At 42.6% G+C, this 27765-nt stretch overlaps 1 protein-coding gene across 1 annotated transcript in view; it reads right to left on the minus strand.

Moving 5' to 3' along the window:
* The window catches only part of LOC144691150 (E3 ubiquitin-protein ligase MGRN1-like), a 48443-nt gene extending 25144 nt beyond the window's left edge, over positions 1–23299 (minus strand). The window contains exon 1 of the mRNA XM_078559216.1: positions 22898–23299. Coding sequence (XP_078415342.1) covers positions 22898–22985 — 88 coding nt within the window. The 5' untranslated portion in view covers positions 22986–23299. The remainder of the gene's footprint in view (positions 1–22897) is intronic.
* Between the last annotated feature and the right edge of the window lie 4466 nt (positions 23300–27765).

Raw genomic sequence — 27765 nt, forward strand, 5'->3', positions numbered from 1 at the left:
AGCTGAATCAACTTACACCAAATAGGCATTGAGATCACTTTCAGATCAATAGGGCAAAAAGTGAAATAAGTTTTCCAAGCAGGAGTCAAATATTTCTCCTTTGCCTCTACACTAGTTATTACCGGTTTGCGTCCTTCAATGGTAATTTTCATCAGATGCTAATGAAAAACTCCATGTTAATAATTAAACTGCAGCTTATTAAAATTCCTTATGTTGTGGTATTGAAAACAATTCAGCCACTCATTACCCTCAAGTTCTTGAGATTTTGATGTAAAATTTAATGAATAGCCATTTTTTTAAAAAAAGCAGAGTAGGCGGGTGTTTTTCAAATTACTCAAAACACCAACGGCAGTCCCCAAATAGCACACAGTGTTTATCCAGAAAGCAGCTCAGCTGTATAAACTGGGAAGGTGTCAGGTTCAAAGCCCTGTACTGTTTTAAGTTATATTACCTGACCTGCTGAGAATATCCAGCATTCTCTGGTATTATTTTTGAGTTAGTTGATCTCAGTCAGGCTGGCTGTCGAGAGTTCAAAATTTGGTCTGTGCCCCAGGCTTTTGTTTGGGTGGGGGGGGGAAAAGAGATGATAAGGTGGTGTGCATATGCAGGGTCTTTTTATAAGTGGAAAACCTCAAAGTAAGGTAAAGCACAATTGGGAGGCAGCTGCTAGAAAATTATGTATTATTGTATCACGAGATTTAATTACTTAGCAAATACAACACATTACTTGCGACAAATAGCACTTTGCAATTGAAATTCTGCCATAATTTAATTCTGATTTATATTTTGCAATGTATCCTAACTGATTGCAGCAGCTCCATATCTTTTGTTTGAATCTCTCCAATCAGATTTCTGCTCTGCCACTGCACTGGAAGAGTAATTCTATGACATTCCTATGACTGACGAGATGTCATCAACCTGAAACATTAACTCTGTTCCTCTTTCCACAGGTATTACCTGGCCTGAGTATTTCCAGCATTTTCTGTTTTTACTTGGCTTCTCTTCCTGCCCTAGCATTATTACTTCCAGAGTCACCCAAGGATCTATCCTTGGTCCCCACCTCTTCTATGTCATCACTCAAAGCCATGGGGTCAGCTTCCATACATAAACAGATGACACCCAGCTCTACCTCTCCATCACCTCTCTCAACCTATGCACTGCTTCAACGTTGTCTGACTGCTTGTCTAACATCCAGTCTTGCATGAACCACAAATTCCTCCCAACTTAATACTGGGAAAACCAAAGCCATCACCTTTAGCCCTCAGCTCAAACTATATATACTCAACACTGATTTCATCCCATTCCTCAGCCATAGCTCAAGTTAAATCAGACAGGTGGAAATCTGGTCACCCAATTCGATCTGGAGACGAATATCTGACCCTGTATTCTCTCCATCCCAAGACCGTCCACTACACCTGCGGATCTGCCACAGTCCATCTATAACAAATCCTAATGCCTGTCACTTCCAGACAAACATTCCATAGGTCTCCTAACTGACCAACCTCCCAACTTCCACATTCTAAACTTCAGCTCATCTAAAACTCTGCAATCAGTATCATATCCTGTACAAAGATCCACTCATCTGTCACTCCTGCCCTCATTGACCTACATTGGCTCCAAGTCCCTCAATTTAAAGTTCTTATCCTCATGTTTAAGGTTCTTCATGGCCTCATCTTTCCCCATCTTTGCAACCTCCTGTGGCCTTACTTGGATCCCTCCCACCACCTACCCACACCACAATATTCTGCTTCTCTTCCTCTTGTCCAATGCCCCTCTCTTGGTCCCTTCATTGGTGTCTAGGCCTTCAGACGCGTTGCACTAACTGGCCTGTTTCTGTGCTATGTAATTCTATGTATAATAACCTGCTACTAAACCCCATCCTTTCTTCACCCCCTCACCTCCTTTAAGATTCACTGTAAAATCCACCACTTTGTAAAGGTTTTGGCCAACCTTCCCAATTTCTCTTTTGGCTCAGCATCTATTTTTGCCTGATTGCACCTTGAATTTATGCCAAGCCATCACAGATAATAGAGGCGTTCAATTCTGATAGGAATGTGCTATACTTCAAACTTACAGGGAGATTCAGAATTACACATTATTACACAGATTCTTAGGAAAGGTGAATACTACTGGAATCTTAAATTTTGTATTTCCTGATCCTGATGAAAAAATCCCACATCATTAATAGATGGGACAGAATCTCCATTTAATGTCCTAGCTAAAGCTGCATCTGTTATAAGATGTACAGGTTTGGTACATGGCAAGAGGGATGAGGGGGGCAGGGATCAAGTAAAACATTACTTATCCATTTTCCAAGAATGTATCAAGAAATACTTACATCATCGGTGAGCAGATCTTTCTCTACCTCTTCCCCCATTCCTAAAATCCAATCCCCTCTTTCAGCAATAAAAATCTTCATCGCATCACGAGGGACAACATACTTGGTCTACTATTTAATACACTAGCATCAATTAAACTGAACAGTAGAATACATATTCCACCCACACTTACCCTTTTACACTGCTTATTTTAGTACAAAAATGTGTATTTAATTTCTTTTGTATCAATACTTCCCACAAAAAATGCTAGTACAAAAGATTAAATCTTGTTGTGAAAAATGTCTAATTTCATGATTCATATGTTTTGGGAGTATACTTTTTAGTTTGGGAGTTAAAGTTTTAAATGTAAGATAAATGAAAACCCCTGACAGGAGCCTGGTAAACAAACTTAAAGTGATTGTAATTCAAAGGGTGGCCAGGTTTATTTAATAAGGTCAGAGTTGGAAGTAGGAAAATACTAAACAATGGGTGGCCCCTTACAAGCCTTGGTACAGACAAGATGTCTATAGTTGTCTTCATAAGGAGTTTAATGTATTCATATGGTTTCCCAGAACAAACAATGTTTGGGAACAGGTGATGAGTTGAAATCTCTACCTGGAACCTCTCAAGGGTGCCACGTTGCCATGGGGTTTGTAAGGTGGTGGTTTTCTTGTGTTTAGGTTTTATCTGTTATGTTTTCTCGCAGAAATAGGCAGTTGCAATTGGAGCCTGGAAGCAGCTTTGAGAAGCAGCGAGAGAGAATTTGCCATAAGATGTAGACCAATAGCAAAAGGGCTATCAGAAACCAAGGGTGTTTTCTAATTTTGGAGTAATTGAGCAAGAAAGCAGCAAGGCTCATGCTTGAATTGGGGTGTCCACCACTGTGAGGTGCTTAAGTAGAGTTGGAGGGTATTGTACCAGATGCTAGCGGAAAGACCCCAAGGAACCACATACCTTGAAGAATAGCAGGAACACTCAGGAGAATCCAAGTGAATTCAAGAGAGCAGGAGAATCCAAGTGAATTCAAGAGAGCTGAGGCACACCTTGGCTTGGTCCCAGGAGAAGTGAAAGGATTCTCAAGAACCTGTAAAGTATTGGGGAACTCTTGGGTACAAGTAAGAGTAGGACTGGAAGCATTCTGTTGAGATTTTCGGACCTAAAGAATAAGTGTTTACAAAATATAGTATGAAATTTAGTCATACTTGCTTTGTTTAACTCTTGTACAGTAAAAGTTTCTGTTTAAAATGTGTGGTGTAATTCTCAGTTAATAACTGGGAGTTCAAATTTCTTTTTAAAAGTTAATGGTCTCCCTAGAGATCATAACCTATATATTGTCACAGTTCAAAGCAACTGGGAATCTACTAACAATAAATCATCAGTCCCATTCTCCCCTCTAAAATCAAATAAAACCATCTTTGAAATGTATCAGTGTAAAATTAAAAAGCACCTTTGTATTGCCAAAGCTGTAATCTCAGAGCTTCCTTCATGGTACACAGGGTTAATATGCTGCCTCCTGTGGGACTGGCGCATTAACCAGTGTTTATTGGTCTCGTTTAGAGCCATGATGGGGATGCCATGGTTGGCCTCTGCATGCTTACAATGGAATGCAGAGATACAGAGTGCTCACTCCCAACTGTCACCCAGGGAATCTTACGAGAAAGTGCACTTGCTCAAGTCCCATAGTATTGGAAACCATCATGGTTTAAGAAAAATTCAAAGGAAATCAAGAAGCAGTAATTAGGTGAGCAAAGCTTAAGTTTTAAAAGCCTAAAGGCTGCAGGAAGAATAGCTTGGTAGACTTCCAGCACCCAATATACTGTTTCCAAACTAGAGGCACCCCAATCAGAAGGAAAGGGGAGGAAAAACCAGAATTCCAGCTCAGAGCTGTAATCCAGTTAAACTCATTATTCACTTGCAAAACATCTGTTATTCCGTATAAAGTGCTCACCCTTGATATTTTTGGAGAGGGGGTAATTCTTTCAATTTTGCACCTGGTGAGATTTAGACAACAGGAAGCAGGTGTCAGCTGTGGCTCAGTTCATAGCACCCTCACCTCTGAGTCAGAAGGTTGTGGGTTCAAGTCCCACTCCACGAATTAAACAAAAAAAGTCAAGGCTGACACCCCAGGAGGTGCCGTCTTTCAGATGACACTTTGAACTGTGGCCCCTCTCAGGTGGACATAAAAGATCTCAGGGCACTATTTTGAAGAAAAGGAAGGCAACTGTTCCCAGTGGCCTGAATAGTTATCCCTCAATCAACATCACTTAAAAAAAATTATCTGGTCATTATCACATTGCTGTTTGTGCAAGTTTTCTGCGCAGAAATTGGCTGCCACGTTTTTTGCATTACAACAATGACTACACTTCAAAAGTACTTTATTGGCTCTCAACGCTTGAAACGTCCAGTGGCTATGAAAGGCATTATATAAAAGGCAAGTCTTTCTTTTTTAAGTCACCATTGATAATAGCCTCATAATACCATTTAGAATTAATCAGAATCGAAAAATGATCAACTCAATATCCGGAGTTGCAATAATAACGAACATTCAGATCAGTGGCTATGGATTTCTGATGACAAATTTTCATCTGGCAGCATGAGTGTTTATGGAAGAGCTACCTCAAGTTATTTTGTTTGCCTGACATAAGTTAAATATTGCAAGGCTTTTGTAAAATGGCACCACACTGCAGATATCATTGTCCCAATCCTCAGCAGATGCAAACGCCAAGGTATAACTACTAGCTATTGGTTAGTAGGCAATACCAACATTTTATAACATGCAATTTTCTAAGAGTTACCAGTAAAAAACACTCAGTAAATACCAAACATCCCACGACACGTCACAGGAGTGTTACCAAACAAAATTTGTCACAGATAGGAACTATCAGGACAAATGATCAAAAACTTCATTAGAGGTAAGTTTTAAGGAGCATCTGAAAGGAGAGCTAGAGAGGGAATTCCAGAGTTTAGGGCCTTAATCATATGTTGCTAATAATGGAACAATAAATATCAGTGATGATCAGGAGGCCAGAATTGGAGCAATGCAGAGATCTTGTACAACTGGAGAGAGACAGAGAGAGGGTGGAGGGGAGAGAGAGAGGGCGGAGAGGGAGGGAGAGAGAGGGAGGGCGGGGGGAGGGAGAGGGAGAGAGAGGGAGGGCGGGGAGGGAGAGGGAGGGAGAGGAGGGCGGGCGGAGGGAGGGAGGAGGGAGGGCGGGCGAGGGAGGGAGGAGGGAGGGCGGGCGAGGGAGGGAGGGCGGGCGAGGGAGGGAGGAGGGAGGGCGGGCGAGGGAGGGAGGAGGGAGGGAGGAGGGAGGGCGGGCGAGGGAGGGAGGAGGGAGGGCGGGCGAGGGAGGGAGGAGGGAGGGAGGGCGGGCGAGGGAGGGAGGGAGGGAGGGCGGGCGAGGGAGGAGGGAGGGAGGGCGGGCGAGGGAGGAGGGAGGGAGGGCGGGCGAGGGAGGAGGGAGGGAGGGCGGGCGAGGGAGGGAGGGAGGGAGGGCGGGAGAGGGAGGAGGGAGGGGAGGGAGGGCGAGGAGGGGAGGGAGGGGGGGAGGGAGGGAGGAGGGGCCGGGCGAGGGAGGGAGGAGGGAGGGCCGGGCGAGGGAGGGAGGAGGGAGGGCGGGCGAGGGGAGGGAGGAGGGAGGGCGGGCGAGGGAGGGAGGAGGGAGGGCGGGTGAGGGAGGGAGGAGGGAGGGCGGGCGAGGGAGGGAGGAGGGAGGGCGGGGCGAGGGAGGGAGGAGGGAGGGCGGGCGAGGGAGGGCGGGCGAGGGAGGGAGGAGGTAGGGCCGGGCGAGGGAGGGCGGGCGAGGGAGGGAGGGAGGAGGGAGGGCGGGCGAGGGAGGAAGGAGGGAGGGCGGGCGAGGGAGGGAGGAGGGAGGGCGGGCGAGGGAGGGAGGAGGGAGGGCGGGCGAGGGAGGGAGGAGGAGGGGCGGGCAGGGAGGGAGGAGGGAGGGCGGGCGAGGGAGGGAGGAGGGGAGGGCGGGCGAGGGAGGAGGAGGGAGGGGGGGGAGGGAGGGAGGAGGGAGGGAGGGAGGGAGGGAGGGATGGAGGGAGGAGGGAGGGAGGAGGGAGGAGGGAGGGAGAGGGTAGGGAGGGGAGGGAGGGGGAGGGGGAGGGAGGGGGAGGGAGAAGGGAGGGAGAAGGGAGGGAGGGCGAGGGATGGACGAGGGATGGGCGAGGGAGGGAGGGCGAGGGAGGGAGGGGCGAGGGAGGGAGGGCGAGGGAGGGAGGAGGGAGGGCGGGCGAGGGAGGGAGAGGGAGGGAGGGAGGGAGGGAGGGATGGAGGGAGGAGGGAGGGAGGAGGAGGAGGGAGGAGGGAGAGGGTAGGGAGGGGGAGGGAGGGGAGGGGGAGGGAGGGGGAGGGAGAAGGGAGAGAGAAGGGAGGGAGGGCGAGGGATGGACGAGGATGGGCAAGGATGGGCAAGGGAGGGAGGGCGAGGGAGGGAGGGCGAGGGAGGGAGGGCGAGGGAGGGAGGGCGAGGGAGGGAGGGCGGAGGAGGGAGGGCGAGGGAGGAGAGGGAGGGAGGGCGAGGGAGGGAGGGCGAGGGAGGGAGGGCGAGGGAGGGAGGGCGAGGGAGGGAGGGCGAGGGAGGGAGGGCGAGGGAGGGAGGGCGAGGGAGGGAGGGCGAGGGAGGGAGGGCGAGGGAGGGAGGGCGAGGGAGGGAGGGCGAGGGAGGGAGGGCGAGGGAGGGAGGGCGAGGGAGGGAGGGCGAGGGAGGGAGGGCGAGGGAGGGAGGGCGAGGGAGGGAGGGCGAGGGAGGGAGGGCGAGGGAGGGAGGGCGAGGGAGGGAGGCGAGGGAGGGAGGGCGAGGAGGAGCGGAGGGAGGGCGAGGGGAGGGAGGGCGAGAGGAGGAGGGGGAGGGAGGGGAGGGGGAGGGAGGGAGGAGGGGAGGCAGAGGGAGGGAGCGGGAGGGGCGGAGAGCCGGGGAGGGGGATCGGAGGGGGAGAGAGGGAGGGATTGTGTTGGAAAACTTCAATAAATAGTAAAATCTAGCCACTGTTTACTACATATTACCTTGAGCCCCTTTCAGTTTAATCTTTTGTTTCAGTGTTAAAGAATAGTGATAATCAGAAGAACTGCCAGGAGGGGAAATTGCCAAACCGGATAGTGACAGTGCTCTGAATTAGAATAAGTGTCTAATTATTTAAAAGGACTGCACTGTGATATCATGGTTGTTATGGGTAATCATAATTCTCTATTTTTAAAAAAAGGTATTGAAGTCCAATACTACATCTTCGCAATAACCTTAGGCTTTACTACTTCATGGGCATAAAATCTGTCAAAAAAAGCACAACCAGTTTTGTTCCATTGTTTTAAATGATCAAACAAGGTAACAGCTTCCTTAAATCAGCATACTGATAGAAAGTTTTAGCATACCCTGTTTGCATTAATGCTACACTTGCTTCAACAAAATTGGACAAGAATTTCAAAACACAGACAGTTCACATGCAACTTCTGATTTTATTTTAAATACATAAATATAGCTGAACTGTGCATTTAGTCAATGAATTGTTCTCCTCTCCTGGGATGGCTGTAACATTGTTGTATCCAAAATTATCAGCCTTTTTAGACAATACTATCATGCTGTTCAATGATTCTTTGTCATATTACACTACTTTTCAGTAGAAGCTAGAATAAATAAGAGACACATACCACATGTAAAGTTGTTGGGAAAGTTTTAGAAAACCAAAAAATGCTGGAATCCTATTATTAAGAAGTCTTAACAACTCACTCAGAAAAGCAGTTCGATTAGACAGAGCCCAACATGGTTTTATGAGAGGGAAATCATGTTTGACCAAATTCAGAGTTAATTTTAGGATCTAACCAACACGCTATATAAAGGGGAACCAACAGTTGTTGGATTTTCGAAAGGCATTTTACGAAGTGTCTCACAAAAGATTAATATGCAAGGTAATGGCTCATGGAGTCGGGAGTAATACATTGACCTGGATAAAGGATAGTTAACAGACAGGAAGGAGGGAGTAGGAATAAACGGGTCATTTTCAAATTGGCAGGATGTGGAATGCAGCAAGGATCCATGCTCAGGTAAATAAATCAGCAGGTAAAACTCAGCAGGTCTGGCAGCATTTGTGGATAGGAGCACAGTTAACGTTTCGAGTCCGAATGACCCTTCAACAGAACTAAGTAAAAATAGAAGAGAGGTGAAATATAAGCTGGTTTGGGGGGGGGGGGGGGGGGGTGGACAAGAAGAGCTGGATAGAGGGCCAGTGATAGGTGGAGATAACCAAAAGATGTCACAGACAAAAGGACAAAGAGGTGTTGAAGGTGGTGATATTATCTAAAGGAATGTGCTAATTAAGGGTAGAAAGCAGGACGAGCAAGGTAGATAGCCCTAGTGGGGGTGGGGTGGGGGGGAAGGGATCGAAATAGGCTAAAAGGTAGAGATAAAACAATGGATGGAAATACACTTAAAAATAATGGAAGTAGGTAAGAAAAGAAAAATCTATATAAATTATTGGAAAAGACAAAAAGGAGGGGGAAAAATCAGAAAGGGGGTGGGGATGGAGGAGAGAGTTCATGATCTAAAATTGTTGAACTCAATATTCAGTCCGGAAGGCTGTAAAGTGCCTAGTCGGAAGATGAGGTGCTGTTCCTCCAGTTTGCGTTGAGCTTCATGTTCAGGCCTCAGCTATTTACAATCTATATTAATAACTTGAACAAAGAGACAGAGAGTAATATTTCCATGAAGGGTCATACGGACTCGAAACATGAACTGTATCCCTCTCCGCAGATACTGTCAGACCTGCTGAGTTTTTCCAGGTATTTTTGTTTTTGTTTTTGAGTAATATTTCTGAGTTTGCCGATAGGTGGGAACGTAAGCTGAGGATGCAAAGAGATATAGGCAGGTTAAATGAGTGGGTAACAAGGCGGCAGATGGAGTATATTGTGGGGAAGTGTGAGGATATTCACTTTGGCTGTAAGAATAGAAAATATTTCTTTTTTTAAAAAGGCTTGAAACTTCTAAATCTTGATGTTGAGAGAGTTTTCGGTGCACTCGTACAACATACGAATTAGGAGGAATGGCCATTCGGCCGCTCTATCCCACTCCGCCATTCAATAAGGTCATGTCTGATCTGTTTGTAACCTCAATTCCACATTCCCGCCTACTTCAATAACCTTTCACCCCCTTGCTTATCAAGAATCTATCTCTGCATTAAAAATATTCAAAGACTCTGCTTCCACTGCCTATTAAGGAAGAGTTTCAAAGACTCACGACCCTCAGAGAAAAAAATTTCTCCTCATCTCTCTCTGAAATGGGTGACCCGTTATTTTTAAAGTGACCCCTAGTTTTAGATTCTCCCACAAGAGGAAACATCCTTTCTACATCCATCCTGTCAAGGCCCCTCAAGATTATGTTTCAATCACCTCTTACGCTTCGAAACTCCAGCGATACAAGCCTAGCCTGTCCAACCTTTCCTTATAAGACAACCCATCCATTCCTGGTATTAGTCTAGTAAACCTTCTCTGAGCTGCTTCTAACACATTTACATCCTTCAATAAGGAGACCAATACTATACACAATACTCCAGATGTGGTCTCACCAGTGCCCTATACAACTGAAGCACAACCTCCCTACTTTTGTATTCAATTCCCCTTGCAATAAACAATAATATTCTGTTAGCTTTACTAATTACTTGCTGTACCTGCATACTAGCCTTTTGCAATTCATGCACTAGGACAAGGAACACAAAGTTAGCATGCAGGTACAGCAAGCAAATGGAAAGGCAAATGGCATGTTGGCCTTTATTGCAAAGGGATTGGAGTACAAGAATGAAGAAGTCTTGCTGCAATTGTACAAGGCTTTGGTGAGGCCACACCTGGAATACTGTGTAGAGTTTTGGTCTCCATGCTTACGGAAGGATATACTTGCATTGGAGGCAGTCCAGTGGAAGTTCACCAGATTGGTCCCTGGTATGAAAGGGTTGTTCTAGGGTGAGAGGCTGAGTGAATTGGGTGTAAACTGTTGTCATGAAAATATAATAATTTCCATAATATTACTGCAATTTGTCAAGTTAGGTTAATAGTGGGATTTGGATTAGTGTGTGTGTAGGTTTTAACTGAATTACAGACAGCTGGTCTGGGTGCTTTGATGTATCAAAAGGGAAACTAGGTTTGAAATGCTAAATGCTAAACATGGCTAAAGTTTTAGAATGGGAGGTACGAAGAACACTTGCATTTTTAGATAAACCAGAGTCATGAATTTCAAAGAGGTAGTAAGGTGTTAGACAACAGAGGCTAAGCCAAACAGTGTGTTTATTTTCCCCCAAACATTACTGATAATGAGTACTATGAAAGGTTTATATTATGGAAAAAGTAAAGTTGCAAAGACACATTGGAAAAATGGGATTTACATTAAAATAGGAGAAACCTGTATAAAGGAGATGAGGTTATGTGTAAGAAGAAGGAATTCTAATATCTAACAAGTGTGAAAAGCCTCCAGCCTCTATGTACCAAGCTGCTATCTCCAAGAACCAAAGCTGAGAGAATTCACTTTAAATATCACTGTCCAGCGTATTGTGTGCTCTGCCTGGGTCTGTTGATTTACTGTTGCCTTAATGGAGATGTAACTGGGAGCTAGATTAATGAGCGGGTTTAGGGGTTATTATAGTAGTAATCTGTAGACCTATGTATGTGCTTAAAATCATTTCTTTTATTAATAAACGTTTAGTTTTGCAAAAAAAACCTCTAAGACCCAGTGGTCTTATTACTACTGAGTTCAAGGCACGCATCTTGAAATAAAAATACAAATTGAAAAACAGCTGTTTCAAATTTCCCTTTGGGATTTGAGCAGCTCAGCATTTACCATCCAATGTGCCATAACTCCTCTCTGGAGTTTAGAAGAATGAGAGAGGATCTCATCGAAACATAAAATATTCTAAAGAGGCTCGACAGGGTAGGCACTGAAAAATGGTTTTCCCTGGCTGGGGGCTCGAGAACACCCAGGGCACAGTGTCAGGATAAAGGGTCAATTATTTAGGACTGAGATGAGAAGAAATTTCTTCGCTCAAAAGGACATGAATCTTTGGAATTCTCTACCCCAGAGGATTGTGGACGCTCCATCATTGAGTACATTTAAGGCTGAAACAGATTTTTGGTGTCTCAGGGAGTCAAGGAATATGGGGAGTGGGTGGGAAAGTGGAGTTAAAGCCAAAGATCATCCATGATCATATTGTATGGTAGAGCAGGCTCAAAGGGCTGTATGTTCTACTCCTATTTCTTATGTTCTTAAAATACTGCAGATGCTGGAAATTTGGAATAAAAACAGAACATGCTGGAAATACTCAGCAGGTCCAGCAGCATCTGTGGAGAGAGAAACAGAGTTAACGATTCAAGTCAATAGCCTTTAAGTTTTATCCCTGCTTTAGAAACACTGAAAAAAAACATCCAAAATATTTTGCCATGATGAACAGTTTTTGATTTCAATTTGATCATGTACTTTATACTACTTCACCTAAAATACAATTAAAACCAAGAGTTTTTGTTGAGATTAGATTTTAGTACTTCACAATAATCCTTGCAAGATATTTTTGTCCAGCAAAAGAAAAAGAGAGGATGAGATTGTGTTCAAGTGTTAACTGCAAGCCACTGCTTTGACCAATTATTCCAGAACAAACAATGGAGCATTCATTATGATCAAACATCACTAGGGAAGCCAATATTTTCAGCTTGGGGGGGTTTCAGCTTTGGTACAGCAAAGCCTCAAAACTTTGATCATGATTATAATGCATTTCATTTTAAGAGCAAAATTCTGCTAACACTGGAAATCTGAAATAAAAACAAAGCACTGGAAATACTCAGGTCTGGCAGTAACTGCGCAAAGAGAAACATAGTTAACATTTTGAATAGAATATGGTTCTTCTTAAGAGGAACTCGGTTTCTCCCTCACAGATGCTGCCACACCTGCTGAGTATTCCCAGCGCTTTCTATTTTTATATCTAATTTAAGGAATATATATAAAATGTTAATTCCAACTCCCTTGGCTGACTGGGATGATACTGCAGAGCAGTTGAAACCTCAGTGTTGTGGTGTCAGTAACAATTGGCTATGAGCTCTAACCTTTCAATGGAGTGGGAGGGGGGAATTTAATATTGCATGAATCATCACTTAGACCCAAATCTTACATTGACAGTAGCTATAAACTGACTGCTGTCACTCATGTACTTCTCATTATTTGGCAAAAATTTACTGTAGAAATAATGGCAAAGAGCGCAGTATAACAAAATGCTCAGCTCTTGCAATCCAACATAGTGATATTGATCAGATTATCTGATTCTTTTTATGTTGATTGTGGGAAACAAGATAACTCTCCAGCTCTTCTTCAAATAAGCATCATGGAATCTTTTACCTCCACCTGAGAAGGCAAACAACACCTCGGTGTGACGTCTCATCCAAAAGATGCTACCTCTGACAGTGCTGCAGTTCCTCAGAACCACGCTGCAGTTCCAGCCACTATGTCCTGGAGTGAGACTTGAATCCACAACTTTCTGACTCAGAGTAAAGAATGCTACCAACTGACCCACAGCTGACATACAAGTATTACATCATGCACAACATTGTCAGCTTCAAGTAATACAGTCAGTGGAGGAGGGGGGAAAAATTCAGTAAAAAAGCAAAATACTGTGGGCGCAGGAAATCTGAAACCAAAACAGAAAATGCTGGAAATACTCAGCAGCATCTATGAAGAGAAAAACCGAGTTAATGTTTCAGGTTGATGACCTTTCATCAGAACTTCTAATGAAAGGTCAACAACCCAAAACGTTAACTCTGGAAAACATCAGCAGTTCAATCTAGCGCTCTGATTTTAAGGTTTGATTTTAAGATATCAAATTTAAATAACCATCCTCTGAGTAACAGAAAAGCTTTTCTTCAGCCAGAGACAGATTTCCAGCAAAGTCATCTTGCTTCCAAAAAGATAATGGTGGATTAATGGAAGAAGAGGAAAATGAATAAACTTAACAGTTTTGTTGATGTAACAATCACTGCATTTCAAGTAATTTGCTGTGGGGATATTCTGCAGCAAGTGACTCACCTTTCAACTCCCCAAAGCCCTTCCACGACCTACATAACACAAGTCATGTGATGAAATATTTTCCACTCCCTGGCTGGATACAGTTGCAGCACTACTTAAAAAGCTCAACACCATCCAGGACAAAGCAGTCCACTTTACTGGCACCTGTTCCACTAGCTTAAACATCAGCCACCTCCACTACTGGCTGCAATGTGAACCATTTGCAAGATGCACTGCAACAAAACGCCAAGGCCTCTTCGACAGCACACCAGAAAACTACAATCTCCATCACCTAGAAGGACGAGGGCATCAACTGCATAGGAATACCATCTTGTGCAAGTTTCCCTCAATGTCACACATCAACCTGACTTTGCCATGTATCATCCTTCCTTCATTGTCACTGGGTCCTATTCCTGAAATTCGCTACGGGACTTTCACCACATGGACTCACCACCACCTTCTCAAAAACAATCAATGATGAACAATAAAGCAGCCTTGCCAAAACCACCAATGCCCCAAAGAATTATAAGAGAAACTAAAATGTGTGCTGCTTGGAGCGTTTCTGGGACAAATGATAAGGGTACCCTAAAATTGTGTTTAGCAAGTATAAAGAAAAGTTAAAGAATAAAAAGACAACTATAAAATAAAAATTGAAGAGTAGTGATGGAAACTAGAGCCTGAAGAGGATGCAGATAAAAATAAATATTTTATTGTTTATTTTTAAGATAGTCAGCTTTGTAAAATATATATAACACATTTCATCAATTTTACAGTATACCAGCAGCTCTCATGTGGTATTACTTACATTGAGCTGGATGGCAGGCTCAAACCACGTTTAAAATACATGGATGCAACAATATCCGGGCTTGGGTTGACAACTAGCAAGTAACATTTGCCTCACACAAGTGCCAGGCAATGACCATCACGAACAAGACAGAATCTAACCATCGCCCCATGACATTCAATGGCATTACCATCACTGAATACCCCACTATCAAAATCCTGGGGGTTACCATGGACTAGAAACTGAACTGGACCAGTCATATAAATACTGTTACTACAAGAGCAGGTCAGAGGCTAGGAATCCTGCAATGGGTAACTCTGACTCCCCAAAGCCTATCCACCATCTACAAGGCACGAGTTAGGAATGTGATGGAATACTCTCCACTTGCCTGGATGAGTGCATCTCCAACAACACTCAAGAAGCTTGACACCATCCAGGACAAAGCAGCCCGCTTGATTGGCACCACATCCACTAACATTCACTCCCTCCACCACTGACGAACAGTGACAGCAGTATGTACCATCTACAAAATGCACTGCAGAAACTCACCAAAGCTGCTTAGGCAGCACATTCCAAACCCACGACGCTACCATCTAGAAGGGCAAGGGCAGCAGACACATGGGAACATTACCACCTGGAAGTTCCCCTCCAAGTCACTCACCATCCTGACTTGGAAATATATCGCCGTTCCTTCACTGTCGCTGGGTCAAAATCTTGGACCTCCCTCCCTAACCTACACCACATGGACTGCAGCAGTTCAAGAAGGCAGCTCACCACCACCTTCTCAAGAGCAACTAGGGATGGGCAATAAATGCTGGCCCAGCCAGCAACACCCACTCTCCATGACTGAATAAAAAAAGGAGTCCACCTACCTCCCAACCTCCAGCGAGTGGTTTTGGAGTGGGTGGGGGGGGGGGAGAATGTTTGGTATGCCAGCTCTGCTAAACTTAGGTCACATGAATCATACACATACACAGCACAGAAGATGGGCTGGGGCCAATAAAGCCCCAGACAAGCGCTCCTTTTTACAATGGAATCCACAATGAAAGAACAAAGATAAAACACCAAGAAATGCAAAAATAAACATACAATAAACAGGAAGCAAAAATTGCACAGATAGCAAGGACCAATGATGCATAGACAGACTCAGTGGTTGAAAGCTGAACAAAATCAATCCACTTCTGCAATGAAGGGGGAAATAATAGAAAAAACTAAATACTGCAGGAAAATTATAAAAATATAAAATGTTTAAGGTCCCACAGATAATGCAGCTTGGTTGTATATGCATAGGTTATAGGATTAAAAATTCTTGCACAGTAGGGCAGAGGTTTTATTTATGCTAAAAACCAGATTTAAAACAGCAATATTAGCAATACTATAATATTGCTCCCGGCTTGAGATAGGGTCACACTGCGTGAGACAAAAACTGTTGGATAGATTGCAAACACAAAGGTGACAACTCTATGGCTATGTTTATCAATTTTGATGTGATTATGTTAGGAATGTTATTTTTAGTATTATGCCCTTGAGTTACTGATAAAAACAGTTGGTCATTCCATCAGTTCATTTCTTCGTATGTTGTATTGGTAGGCATTTATTGACTGTAGCCTTTATATCTGCTTACTACTTGGGTTAATTATCCAGCTGTGATTTCTTTCCTTCATCAGTGATAATTGAGCCAATTAGGTTCAAATGTGTGTGTGATATTTTCAATAAGAAAAATAGAAAATGTTGGAAATACTCAGTTCAGGCAGCATCTATGGAGAGAAAAACCAGTGTTAACATTTCAGGTCTGTGACCTTTCAGACACTGAGTCTTTCCAGCATTTACGGTTTTCATTTCAAATTTCCAGTATCTGCAGTATTTTGCTTTTGTATTATTGCAATATTTTCAAGTTTGGCAGAAGTAAGGTATGCACAAGTCCTATTAGAAGCAAGACATTCAATTAAACAGATTACAATAATTAAGCTAATAAATATTTCACTACCATTAGTTTTAAAAATACCCGATTCAAGAAAGCCAATTGTCTTGAAAACAGCACATTGTGCGACAATGCTTCAGGAGAAGAATGGTGAACTACAGGCACAGGTTAACAATGGAATTATGTTATTATTGCTATAACAGAGACCTAGCTCAATGAAGGGCAGGACTGGGTATTAAATATTCCTGGGAACAAGATGCTTAGGAGAGACAGGAAAGGAAGTGGGGCGGCCGCACAGTGAGTGGCAGTATTGATTAAAGATGGCATTACAGTACTGGAGAGAGGATGTTCCAGAGGGGTCAAGGACAGAATCTCTCTGGCTAGAGGTAAGGAATGAAAAAGGTGCAATAACATTGATTAGTATAGTATATAGACCACCAACTAGTGGAAGGGATGTAGAGAAACAAATTTGCAAAGAAATTACACTATGTTTCCAGTCCAACAAAAGCGAAAGCACGGTTGGACCTGGTTCTGGGAAATGAGTTGGTCCAAGTGGATCAAATATCATTGGGAGAGCATTTAGGGGACAGTGACCATTGTATCATAAGGTTTAGGTTGGCCATGGAAAAGGACAAGGAATAATCCAGAACAGGGATAATTAATTGGGGGAAAGCCAACTTCAATGGAATGAGATTGCATCTGAATCGAGTGAGTTGGAGTTAAATGTTGGCAGAAAAGACAATGGCTGATATTGGCCACCTTCAAAGAAAAGTTATTGCAGACAATGTCAAGGTATATTCCCTTGAAGGGGAAAGATAGGAAAAATAAATCCAGATCTCCCTGGATGATGAGAGAGATAGAGGTGATGATAAGGAAGAAAAGTGTGCGTACGACAAATGTCAGGTAGAAAATACAACGGAGAATCAGGTCGAATGTAGAAGGACCAGAGGAGAAGTGAAGAAACTAATAAGGAAAGCAAGGCGAGAGTATGAAAATAGATTGAGAGCGAACATAAATGGGAATCCCAAGGTCTCCTATAAGCACATAAATAACAAAAGGGTGGTAAAGAAAGAGTAGGGCTGATTAGGGATTAAAAAAGGTCACTTGCACGTGGTAGCAGGTGAAATAGCGGAAGTGTTAAACGAGTACTTTGCATCTGTCTTTACAAAGGAAGAAAATGCTACTCTAGCTGAGGTGAGAGGGGAGGTAACTGGTACAACTCGAAGAATTTACAACTGAAAAAGAGGTGGCGTTAGAAAGGCTATATTTACTTAAAATAGATAAGGTACCAGAACCAGATGAGATGCATCCAAGGGTACTGAGGGAAGTGAGGGTGGAAATTGCAGATGCACTAGTGATAATCTTCCAGTCTTCCTTAGACAGAGGGGAGGTGCCAGTGGACTGGACAATTGTGGATGTTACATCCTTGTTCAAAAAGGAGTACAAGGATAAAGCAACTATAGACCAGTCAGTTTGACCTCAGTGGTCAGGAAACTTATGGAAATTGTAGTTTGGGACAAAATCAATAGTCGCTTAGACAAGTGTAGGGTAATTAAGGAAAACCAGCAGGATCATTAAGGGAAAATCATGTTTAACCAACTGGAGTTTTGAGGAGGTAACAGAGAAGGTTGGTAAAGCCAACACCATTGATATGGTGTATATGGATTTTCAAAGGGCATTTGATACAGTACCACACAACAGACTTGTGAGCAAAATTCTAGTCATGGGATAAAAGGAAAAGTAGGCACTTGGATAAGAAATTGGCTGAGTGAAAAGAAACAGAGAGTAATGATAAATGGTTGTTTCTCAGATTGGAGGAAGGTTTGTAGTGGAGTTCCCCCGGGGTCAGTGTTGGGACCCTTGCTCTTCCTGATAAATATTAATGATGTAGGCTGTGGTGTTCAAAGCATGATTTCAAAATTTGCAGATGATACAAAGATTGAAAACATTGTCAACTGTGATGAAATTAGTCTTGAACTTCAGAAGGACATAACCATTTTGGTGGATTGGGCAGACAAGTGGCAGATGAATTTCAATGTAGAAGTTAGAGGTGATTCATTTTGGTAGGAAGAATATGGAGAGACAGTATAAAATAAAGGGAGAAACTCTAAAGAAGGTACAGGAACAGAGGGACCTCAGTGTATATGTACAGAAGTCATTGAAGCTAGTAGGGCATGTTGAGAGAGTAGTTAATAAAGCATATAGTAGGGGCATTGAGTACAAGAGTAAGGAGGTAATGTTGAACTTGTATAAGACATTAATCAGGCCTCATCTGCGATACTGCATCCAGCTCTGGGTGCCAGAAATGATGTGAAGGCATTGCCGAGAGTGCAGAGGAGATTCACTTGAATGATTCCAGGGATAAAGAACTGTAGCTACGAGGATAGATTGGAGGAGTTGGGACTGTTTTCCTTGGAGAAAAGGCGGCTGAGAGGAGACTTGACAGAGGTATTCAAGATCTTGAGGGAATGGACAGGATAAATAGGGAGGTACTGTTCCCACACAAGTCAGCATCAAGAACTAGAGGGCACAGATTCAAAATAATTGGCAAAGGGAGTAAAAGTGGTGCGAGGAAATTTTTTTCACCCAGAGGGTGTTTGGAGTCTGGAATGAACTTCATGAGTGTTGAAGGCAGGTTTGATTGAGGTATTCAAAAGGGAAGTGGATTGCTATCTAAAAAGAGAGAATGTTAGGGGAATAAGGCAGGAGAGTGGGTCTGTGTAAAATGCTCTTTCAGAGAGCAGTGCAGACTAGATGGACCGAGTGGCCTCCTTCTGCATTGTAAAGATTCTGTGATGTCCCAAAGGACTTCACAGCTACGGAAACACTTCTGAAGTGTCGACAGTGTTCTTAAGGTAAACACAGCAGCCAATCTGCATATAGGAAGGCCCCATAAACATAAAATAACACCCCTGTGCCTCTGAAAAACATAATGGAAACTTTTAAATTCACTTAAACAGGTAGACAAGACTTCAATGTTTAACATCTTATCCAAAATTCTTACTCTTCTGGGCTTAGCAGTACATGATCAGACTCATTTCTTCCACTGCTTTTTACAACCAGCAGATCGCAGTGTGGGTTATTTTGGGACATCACAGAATCCTTACAGTGCAGAAGGAAGCCATTCAGCCCATCTAGTCTGCACTGGCTCTCTGAAAGAGCATTCCACTTAGTCTCACTCCCCTGCCTTATCCCCATAACATTGTACACTCTTTCCTTTCAGATGGCAATCAAATTACCTTCTGAAAACCTCTGTCGAACCTGCCTCCACCACTCTCTCAGGAAGTTCATTCCAAACTCCAACCACCCTCTGGGTGAAAAATTTTTTTCTTCTTTTACTTTGGGTATACCTACATCACAGGGACTGCATTGGTTCAAGAAGGCAGCTCACCACCATCTTCTCAAGGGCAATTAGTGATGGACAATAAATGCTGGCATAGCCAGCCAAGTCCACATCCCGCAAATGAATAAAAAAAAATAATTCCATAGCAAAGAGCCTTGTGAGTTATTAGGCTCAAACCTCCTACCAGGAAACCCAATCAGATACAATGGGAGCTCACCATCCCACTCCCAAACATGACTATCCTGCTGGGTGCCAACTCAGTATTCAGAGGCCCGAAACCTTATCTTCACTTGCTGGGACTCATCCAAAGTTCAGGGAAGTAAATTGGTTAACAAAATATCCTATTTAAATAACAAGCACAACTAGCAATGCTGACTGCAACTTTGTAATATTAAAACAATTTAAAGTGTACAGTTCTGATACAAATTGTACATACTTTCAATGGGTGCATTATCTTTACTGTGATTAATTTCCATTCTTCTGCTCTTATCTTTTGAAGGTATTGATTCCTAGTCAGGTATGGTTCTACCAGTGCCAAACTATCCTCAGAAACATGCACTGGAGAGTGATTAAGAGGTGAAGCCTTGACTGATTTTCCCCATCCCTTAAAGCAATCAAAACTCAAACTTCACCACTGCCTCCACCATCTCAATGTCTCAATCACCATCACCATTGAAATCAGCTGACTGAGCAGAGTTTAGGGGGTGGAACTTAGGATTACCTGATCTGTAGGGCTCAGGAGTATATTATAAAAACATTTTAGTACTTAAATTCATTACAAGTTTAAAATCATCATATCTTCCATAAACATGACATTACTTAATTACTAGTTGATCATGTTGAGTTGTGGTACCACTGTTTAGGAGCGCACACACACACTTAGTCAATCCAGTCTCTGGTCTGTGTACTCAATGACATTTATATACACCATCCCTAAACACAGAAAAATATCTCAAGTTCCTTAACAGAGGAAACAGGAGAAAAATGGACACTGAGGCAGAGAAAAATTGAAGAGATGACTAAAAGTTTGGTTGAAGAGGTGGATTTTAAGGAGAAGGAAATGGTGGTGGAGTTTAGGGAGATAATCAATAATGATATCTTAGGTGGCTGAAGGCACGGCTGCCAATCGGGTTAGGTGGGGGAGTAAAGGAGATGTCCAAGAGATTGCAGTCAGATTAATTAAGTATTGGTGGGGGACAAGGGTTCCAGGGGTGGAGAAGGTTAGAGAAAGGAAGGAAGGTGTTAAACACGATAAGAAAATATTTATATTTGACGCACCATGGCAGCATCAAGCAACCGTGTGCCGGACATGCCAGACTTAGTATGGGATTGTATACCAGATATATCAGAGTTTTGGATGAGCTGAAGTTCGTGAAGGATGCGTGGTCAATCCAGAGAGTGTTACAGTAAACAAGTCTGGAGGTGACAAAAGCATGCACAAGTATTTCAATGCAAGATGGGCTGAGGCAAGAAATGATTAAGCTGGAAGGAGGTAATTCTTATAACGGAAAGCACTTAGGATTAGAAGGTCAGTGAAAATGGCCATAATTTATCAGTTCTTCTTACTGAGATTTTTTGTTGTGCTTAATCAAAATTGGGCATCAACTCTTGCAGCAATATCTAAAACATGTTTACAGATGTGAGATACAATCAATCAATGAATAGTATTTTCCAGATGTAAGGTATAAAATGAATTAGATAAATGACATGAAGTGTATATATATATATATATATCAACTTTAAAGTTAACTGTGTTTTCTGCATACAAACAGCCAAAAAAAACCCATTAGAGATTCCATTTAATCACCTGGCCATTACTTTCAAAAGGGTATATCTGAGAAGTGGTATTTTCAACAGCACCTACAAAAATTGCTACCAGGATAGTGAATAAATCCAACCAGGCTTCTGTATCATGTTACACTGGTTTAAAGGTGATTATCTCAATAACCCCAACAGGATACTAAATCACCAGAATAATCAGCAAAAATTCCCCACACAAAATTATACGGCTGCATAGTCTAACTTAGCAACTATTCAGTGGTTATATTTAAAATCTCTTTCCAAAATGATCAAAAAAGAAAAATATGATTTGGTCAGTAACAGAGAAGAATCATGGATACTGGAGCAATGCAATTGCCGAAATAGCCAAATCTGATATCAATCCCAACTGAGACAATACTCACTGTGCAAAATAAACGGTGAATAATTCATAACAACATAAGAAATATGAGATGTAGGCCATATGCCTGCCCAGCCTGCTCCACCATCCAATACAATGACTGATCTTCTACTTCAACACCACTTTCTTACCTGCTCCCCAAAACCCTCCATTCCTCCAGAGACTGAAACTCCATCTTCTTCAGCCTTGAATATATTCAATGATGGAACATACACAAACCTCGTGGGTAGACAATTTCAACGGCTCAAAACCATCTGAGTGAAGAAATTTCTCATCTCAGCTCTAAATGATCGACTCCTTATCTTGAGGCTGTGTCCTTTGTGCTCTAGGTTCCCCAACCAGGGGAAACAGCCTCTCACTGTCTATGGTATTCTGATGAAATGTCATAGACTTGAAATATTAACTTTACTTCTCTCTCTACAGATGCTGCCAGACAAGCTGAGTATTTCCAGTATTTGTTTTTATTTCAGGTTTCCAGCATCCACAGTATTTTGTTTTTGCGTTCTCTCAGTGCCTACCCTATTAAACTCCTTCAGAATCTTCTACGTTTCAATGAGATCACCTCTCTTTCTTCTAAACTTGAGAGTATGGGCCTGATTTACTCAGCCTCTTATCACTGGTCAACCTTCTCATCCCAGGATGTGAACTTTCACTGTACTGCCTCCAGTGCAAGTACATCCTTCCTGAGATAGGGAGGCCAAAAGTGCACACAGCATTCCAGAATAAAAGCTAAATATTACAGATGTTAGAAATCAAAAATAAAAAGAGAAATGCTTGAAACGCTCAGCAGGTCTGGCAGCATCTGTTGAGAGAGAAACAAAGTTCACGTTTAGAGTCAGATAGGACTCTTCTTCCAGGTGCTGTCTCACCAAAGCCCTGTACAATTCTAGCCAAAGTTATTTATTCTTGTACTCCAATACCTTGCCATAAAGGCTAACATGCCATTTACCTTCCTGATTGCCTGTTGTACCTATGTACTAACTTTGTCTTCCTTGAACAGGTATACTCATGTCCCTCTGCACATCAACGTTTACAAATTCCACACCTTTCTGCTTTTCTATCCTATCAAATTGAATAACCTCACACTTCCCCACATTATACTCCACCTGCCACTTTGTTGCCATCTGTCCTAAACACTTAAATATGTAATTTCTCATAGATATTAAACTGACATGGTTGTGAGAGACATATTTGCTATCTTGGGAATTCTCGGGCAGGTTCACATACAATTTGAAAAAAAAAACACACGCACACATCTAATTCAACATTTAGTGTGATTCCGATGGGGAAGATGATCCCCAGCCGGGTGGTGTCAACTCCCTTACCGGATTTCGGTGGGTATCTGTAAGCCGAGTTGGCCTGGATGTCGATATCCTCGACTCCTGCGATCCTCCGGCTGAGCACCGAGCCCATGATTACCCTCTGAGTGAAGCACGGGGGGTGGTGCGGCCTGAAGGCAGACAGGGGTGAAGCTGCCCGCCCGTGCGGCCGGGGTGAAGCCTGCCTGCCTCCCTCACACAGGGCCCGCCGCCGCCGCTGCTGCTGCTGCTTCAATCCTGACAAACCACACTCCAATAAAGCAACAAGGGAGACACTATTGAGAGGCGGCCGTTCCCTGTTCAAAACACAAACCACAGAAAAACACACAAAGCCCTCGTCAAACAAAGGCTAATTCAGCTTCCCAGAAAAACACCAACAAAAGAACATTTTCTGTTCCGTCATAAAACGGTCGCAAACTTTCCCGGCCGGAAGTCCCTGTCCCTAGGCTAGGGGACTGTGGGAGTTGTAGTCCCGTTCCTTTCCCCCCCCCCCCCCCAGCGCGGGGAAGCGATCGGAGCTTTCGTTCCAGCGCAGGAGACGACGGGAGTTGTAGTTCAGATCCGCGATTTGTGGCCGCGGCCGGCGACGGAAAGGACCACAATACCCAGGACGCACTGCAGCCCCTCACATCCTGCCGAGGCATCCTTCACTGGCTCTGCAAATCCTGGCAGCTCTCTGTGGGACGATTCATTGTGTTCCCACCACCGGCACCATCCCCCCTCTCCTCCTCCTCCTCCCCATCCTCCTCCTTCCCCGTCTTCGCCTCTCTATATCGGGTTTATAGTTCTGTGGGTGTCATCTAGTAGCTCAATCTTACTCTTATGTGAGCCTTAACACTTTGCTGGGCAGCAAAGGGGTAGGAACTCACAAGTCTGCTTGCCAGATGCTATAGCAGCACATCCAGCAGGAGTCACTGGACAGCACTCAAAATGTCCTCATCTATGTAGCTCAGTTATTAACAGAAACGATTTGCTGAGTCATTAAGGAACAATTCTTTCCTGGGACACAGTCTTATCAATGAAGGTTACATTGAAGATACTTTGCCCTGTTTACTCATACTGTATTGTGTGCACTGCCACACCTTGGGCAGACTTAATTGTAAATTGGGACTTATGTGAAATGAACCTTATTTTAAAAAATGACTACCAGAGAAAAGTTAATATGAAATTGCAAACATTTCCCTATTAATCTATTTGGATAAATACTTTTCAAATAGAACAGACCTAATTTGATCAGGCGAATAAAAGATGACGCTGGGCCAAAGAACTAGAAGGAAGCACCTTCCTTACTTACACAATAACTTGAACAAGGTCCAATCAAACTAAGAGAAACTTATCTCGATGTTAAATCATAATATTATTGTACATTATAATTGACTTAAATAGTTTATGGCCTGGAGCACCTACCATTCACAGAAGGCCTCAACATCATATGTTCCCACGGGATTCCCCAGACACAGCTAAAACTGCAGAAAAGAGGTAGGCAGCCATAGGAACCCTCCATCCTGCAGAACCTGTGAATCATTATTTTTGTTAAACCCAGCAGACCCACAAAAAGCTCTTCCCACCCAGGGTGCAGATGTTGTAAAGTGGCCTTGGTATGTATGAAGTGACTCAACATATTAATGGCACTACACAGTTCAACACCCTCCACACAAATCTCCAGTGGTGCAGAGAAGGATCCCCACATTTCTTTCTCCTTGTTGTTATTTACTAATTAAGGATTTGCTGTTGTCTTAAAAATTAGCTTGTTTGTATTGGTTACTTAAAACTTACTTTCAAAATAGCGCATAATAGTTCTTGCTACAACAAATACAAATACTGCATCACCTTAAACACAAGTTAAGCAACTAACATCAAGGTTTCAGATTAAATTTAGTCCCTTAATGCCCCAATGATCCTACCTGAAAATAATACTGTTGAACTTTACAGCACAGAAAATGGTCACTTATTTCATTGTTCTGGTGGAGCAATCCAAAACTAATCCCACTGCCCTATCATCTTTCATTTGAGATATCAAACTGAACTTTTCAGAAGGATATAAAAGAAAATGATGAGCAGGAACATTTTTCCTGGTGCCTGGGCATTACTTATACTTCAGCCAACATTTCTGAGAGAGATCATCTGGTCATTTATCTCATTGTTGTTTGTGGGATTGTGCTGTGCACAAATTGCCTGCCACATTTCCTACTTACAAAAGTGACAACACTTCATTGGCTGCAAAGGTCTTTTGGATGCCCTGAAGTCATGAAAGTTTCTATATAAATGCATGTCTTTCTTTGAGAACTATATTGTCCCTGCTTCCATTTTATGCTCTCCGTGGTTTAGGATGAACATTATCATGTTTTCAGGTTTTGTTTCCCATACATAGAATAGAACTTTCTTACTGTGTGTATGACATGGCCAATGGAGATTGAAGGTTGAAAACGTGGGCTGCAAATACAGAGCTGCCAAGTACCAAAACTGATCTTCAGTAAGAAGAATTTGCATTTTACTGAATGCTTTAGAAAAATAATAAAGGATCCTAATTTGTCATCAAAGTAACAGTGAAGCTACTGGCGCTCATCATTATATATGCACAATTGGTTCAGCAAGTTCAGACAACACCAACAACAAGTTATATTAAAACACATCTTTAATGTAATAAAACATCCCACAGCACTTCACAGCAGTGGGATAAAGCAAAATTTGACATCGGGCCACATAAGGTGATATGAAGTCAGGTGAGAAGTTCGGTCATAGAAGTAGATTTTAAGGAACATCTTAAAGGAGGAAAGAAAGATAGCGAGACAAAGAGGTAGGGAATTCCAGAGCTTAGGGCTTTGGCAGCTGAAGGCTGCCAAATGGTAGAGTGATTAAAATTGGGATGCTCAAGAGGCCAGAATTAAATGAGTGTAGATATCTTGGAGGGTTGTGGAGCTGGAGGAGATTACAAAGGTAGGGAGGAGTGAGGCTATGGGTGGATTTAAAAACAAGGATGTAAATTTTAAGATCAAGACCTTGCTTGACTGGGAGCTAGTGTAGTTGAGCGATGACAAGGGTAATGGGCTAATAGGATTTTGTGCGAGCAAGGACATGGGCAGCAATGTTTTAGATGACCTCTAATTTATGGAAGATAGAACGTTGAAGACAGATCAAGAGTACAATAGAGTAGTCAAGTCTATATGTAACAAAGGCATGAATGAGTGCTTCAGCAGATGAACTGAGGTGGGGCAGGGTTGGGCAAATTTACCGAAGTGGGAATAGGTAGTCTTAGTAATGGCACAGATATGTAGTCGAATGTTTATCTCAGGGTCAAATGCAACACTGAGGTTGCGAACAGTCTGGTTGTCTCAGACAGTTGCCAGGGAGAGCCAACGATGGAGCTCGAAAAAGAAGTTTGTGGCTACAACCAAAGACAGTAGTCTTCCAAATATTTAGTTGGACAAAGTCTTCTTATCCAGTACTCTATGTAGAACAAGCAATATGATAGTTTAGCAATAGGAAAATAATAAAGGATCCTAACCCACGACCACTACCATCTAAGAGGACAGGGGCAGCAGACACATGGGAACACCACAACCTGGAAGTTCTCCTCCAAGTCACTCACCATCCTGACTTGGAAATAAATCGCCGTTAGCTATCATTAGCTATCTGACTCACCATTGACATAACTGGCTGTATTTCCACAGTATGTACAAACTAAACTCACCATGTAAAGTCAAGACAAGTAATTTCAAGTTTAAGTTCTCTTTTTAACGGCAAGGTAAGTGATCATTACTGCCAAATAATCTTTCTGGTCCTGAAAATTAACTGTTGAAAGTTTCCTTCTTTCAAGTAATAATAATTATTAGGAATTTTTAAAATGGCAAATGTATTTTTTTAATATTTTACTTTTCTTTACTTTTGTTCTTCTCTCTTAATTCAATCTTTCTTTCCTTCTCCTTATAAATCTGATTTGACATTGAATTCACTCATTCTAATTTACACTTCCTTCTCAGTCCCTACACTATTAATTTCACAATCTTCCAATCTGATTGGTTTAGGAGAAACATACCTGTTCACAGATGTCCAGTTAACCTTGCTGTGATGTTATCAGCTCGCACTTTCATCAACTTGCCACACAAAAAAAATTGAACAGCAAGAGCAAGTCTAACTAATGACACATGTGCATTTTATTCGCTTTGCAATGATTGAAACATTTAATAAAGCCAAAATTGTCTATTTTTAATCTTTCATTCTCAATTAATGGTACAGCCAAAAAAGCTCTGATTTTTCTTTAATACTTAAATAAATGTCCTATTCTTCTTGTCAAAACTATCTTGCCAGCTATCTGACTTCAGCCCTTCCATCAAAATGTATGCATAAATCACAAACTGACTATTCAAGGACAGGGAAATGTGACTATACCTTTTCAATACCTTTTGTCATGATCAGGAGACAGGAAGGAAAAAATATATATCTATATCATCCGGACTACTTTATAAACGTAATACTTTTTTAAAAATGGAAAAATGGCAGGATTGATAAAATGGCTGCAGCTGACCACAAGATGGTAGTTCTGGAAGTTTCTGAGCAGTTTAAAAATGGGCAAAGGCTAACTCATCAAATTCTTGGAATGTAACACTCTTTGCATTGAATAAAAATTCCAGCCAAGCCAATACAAAGGGCTAGTAGACGAGGTGTCTGCACCAGCCAGCGCTGGACAAAGGCAGATCTCTTGGGACTCCTCATCTCCAACATTGTGCTAATGGTTCTACAACTACCTGCTCAAAACACAATGAGTTTTAACAAGGGAGCTCGTTCACTGAATAGCTCCATCTGAAACCACCCTGTCAGATGACCGAAACTTGAGCTGTTTGAATTGGTTTGATTATACAGCTTTTGTGTTCTAT

Source organism: Cetorhinus maximus, chromosome 15 (assembly GCF_964194155.1).
Source record: "Cetorhinus maximus chromosome 15, sCetMax3.hap1.1, whole genome shotgun sequence".
NCBI classification, from domain to species: Eukaryota; Metazoa; Chordata; class Chondrichthyes; order Lamniformes; family Cetorhinidae; genus Cetorhinus; species Cetorhinus maximus.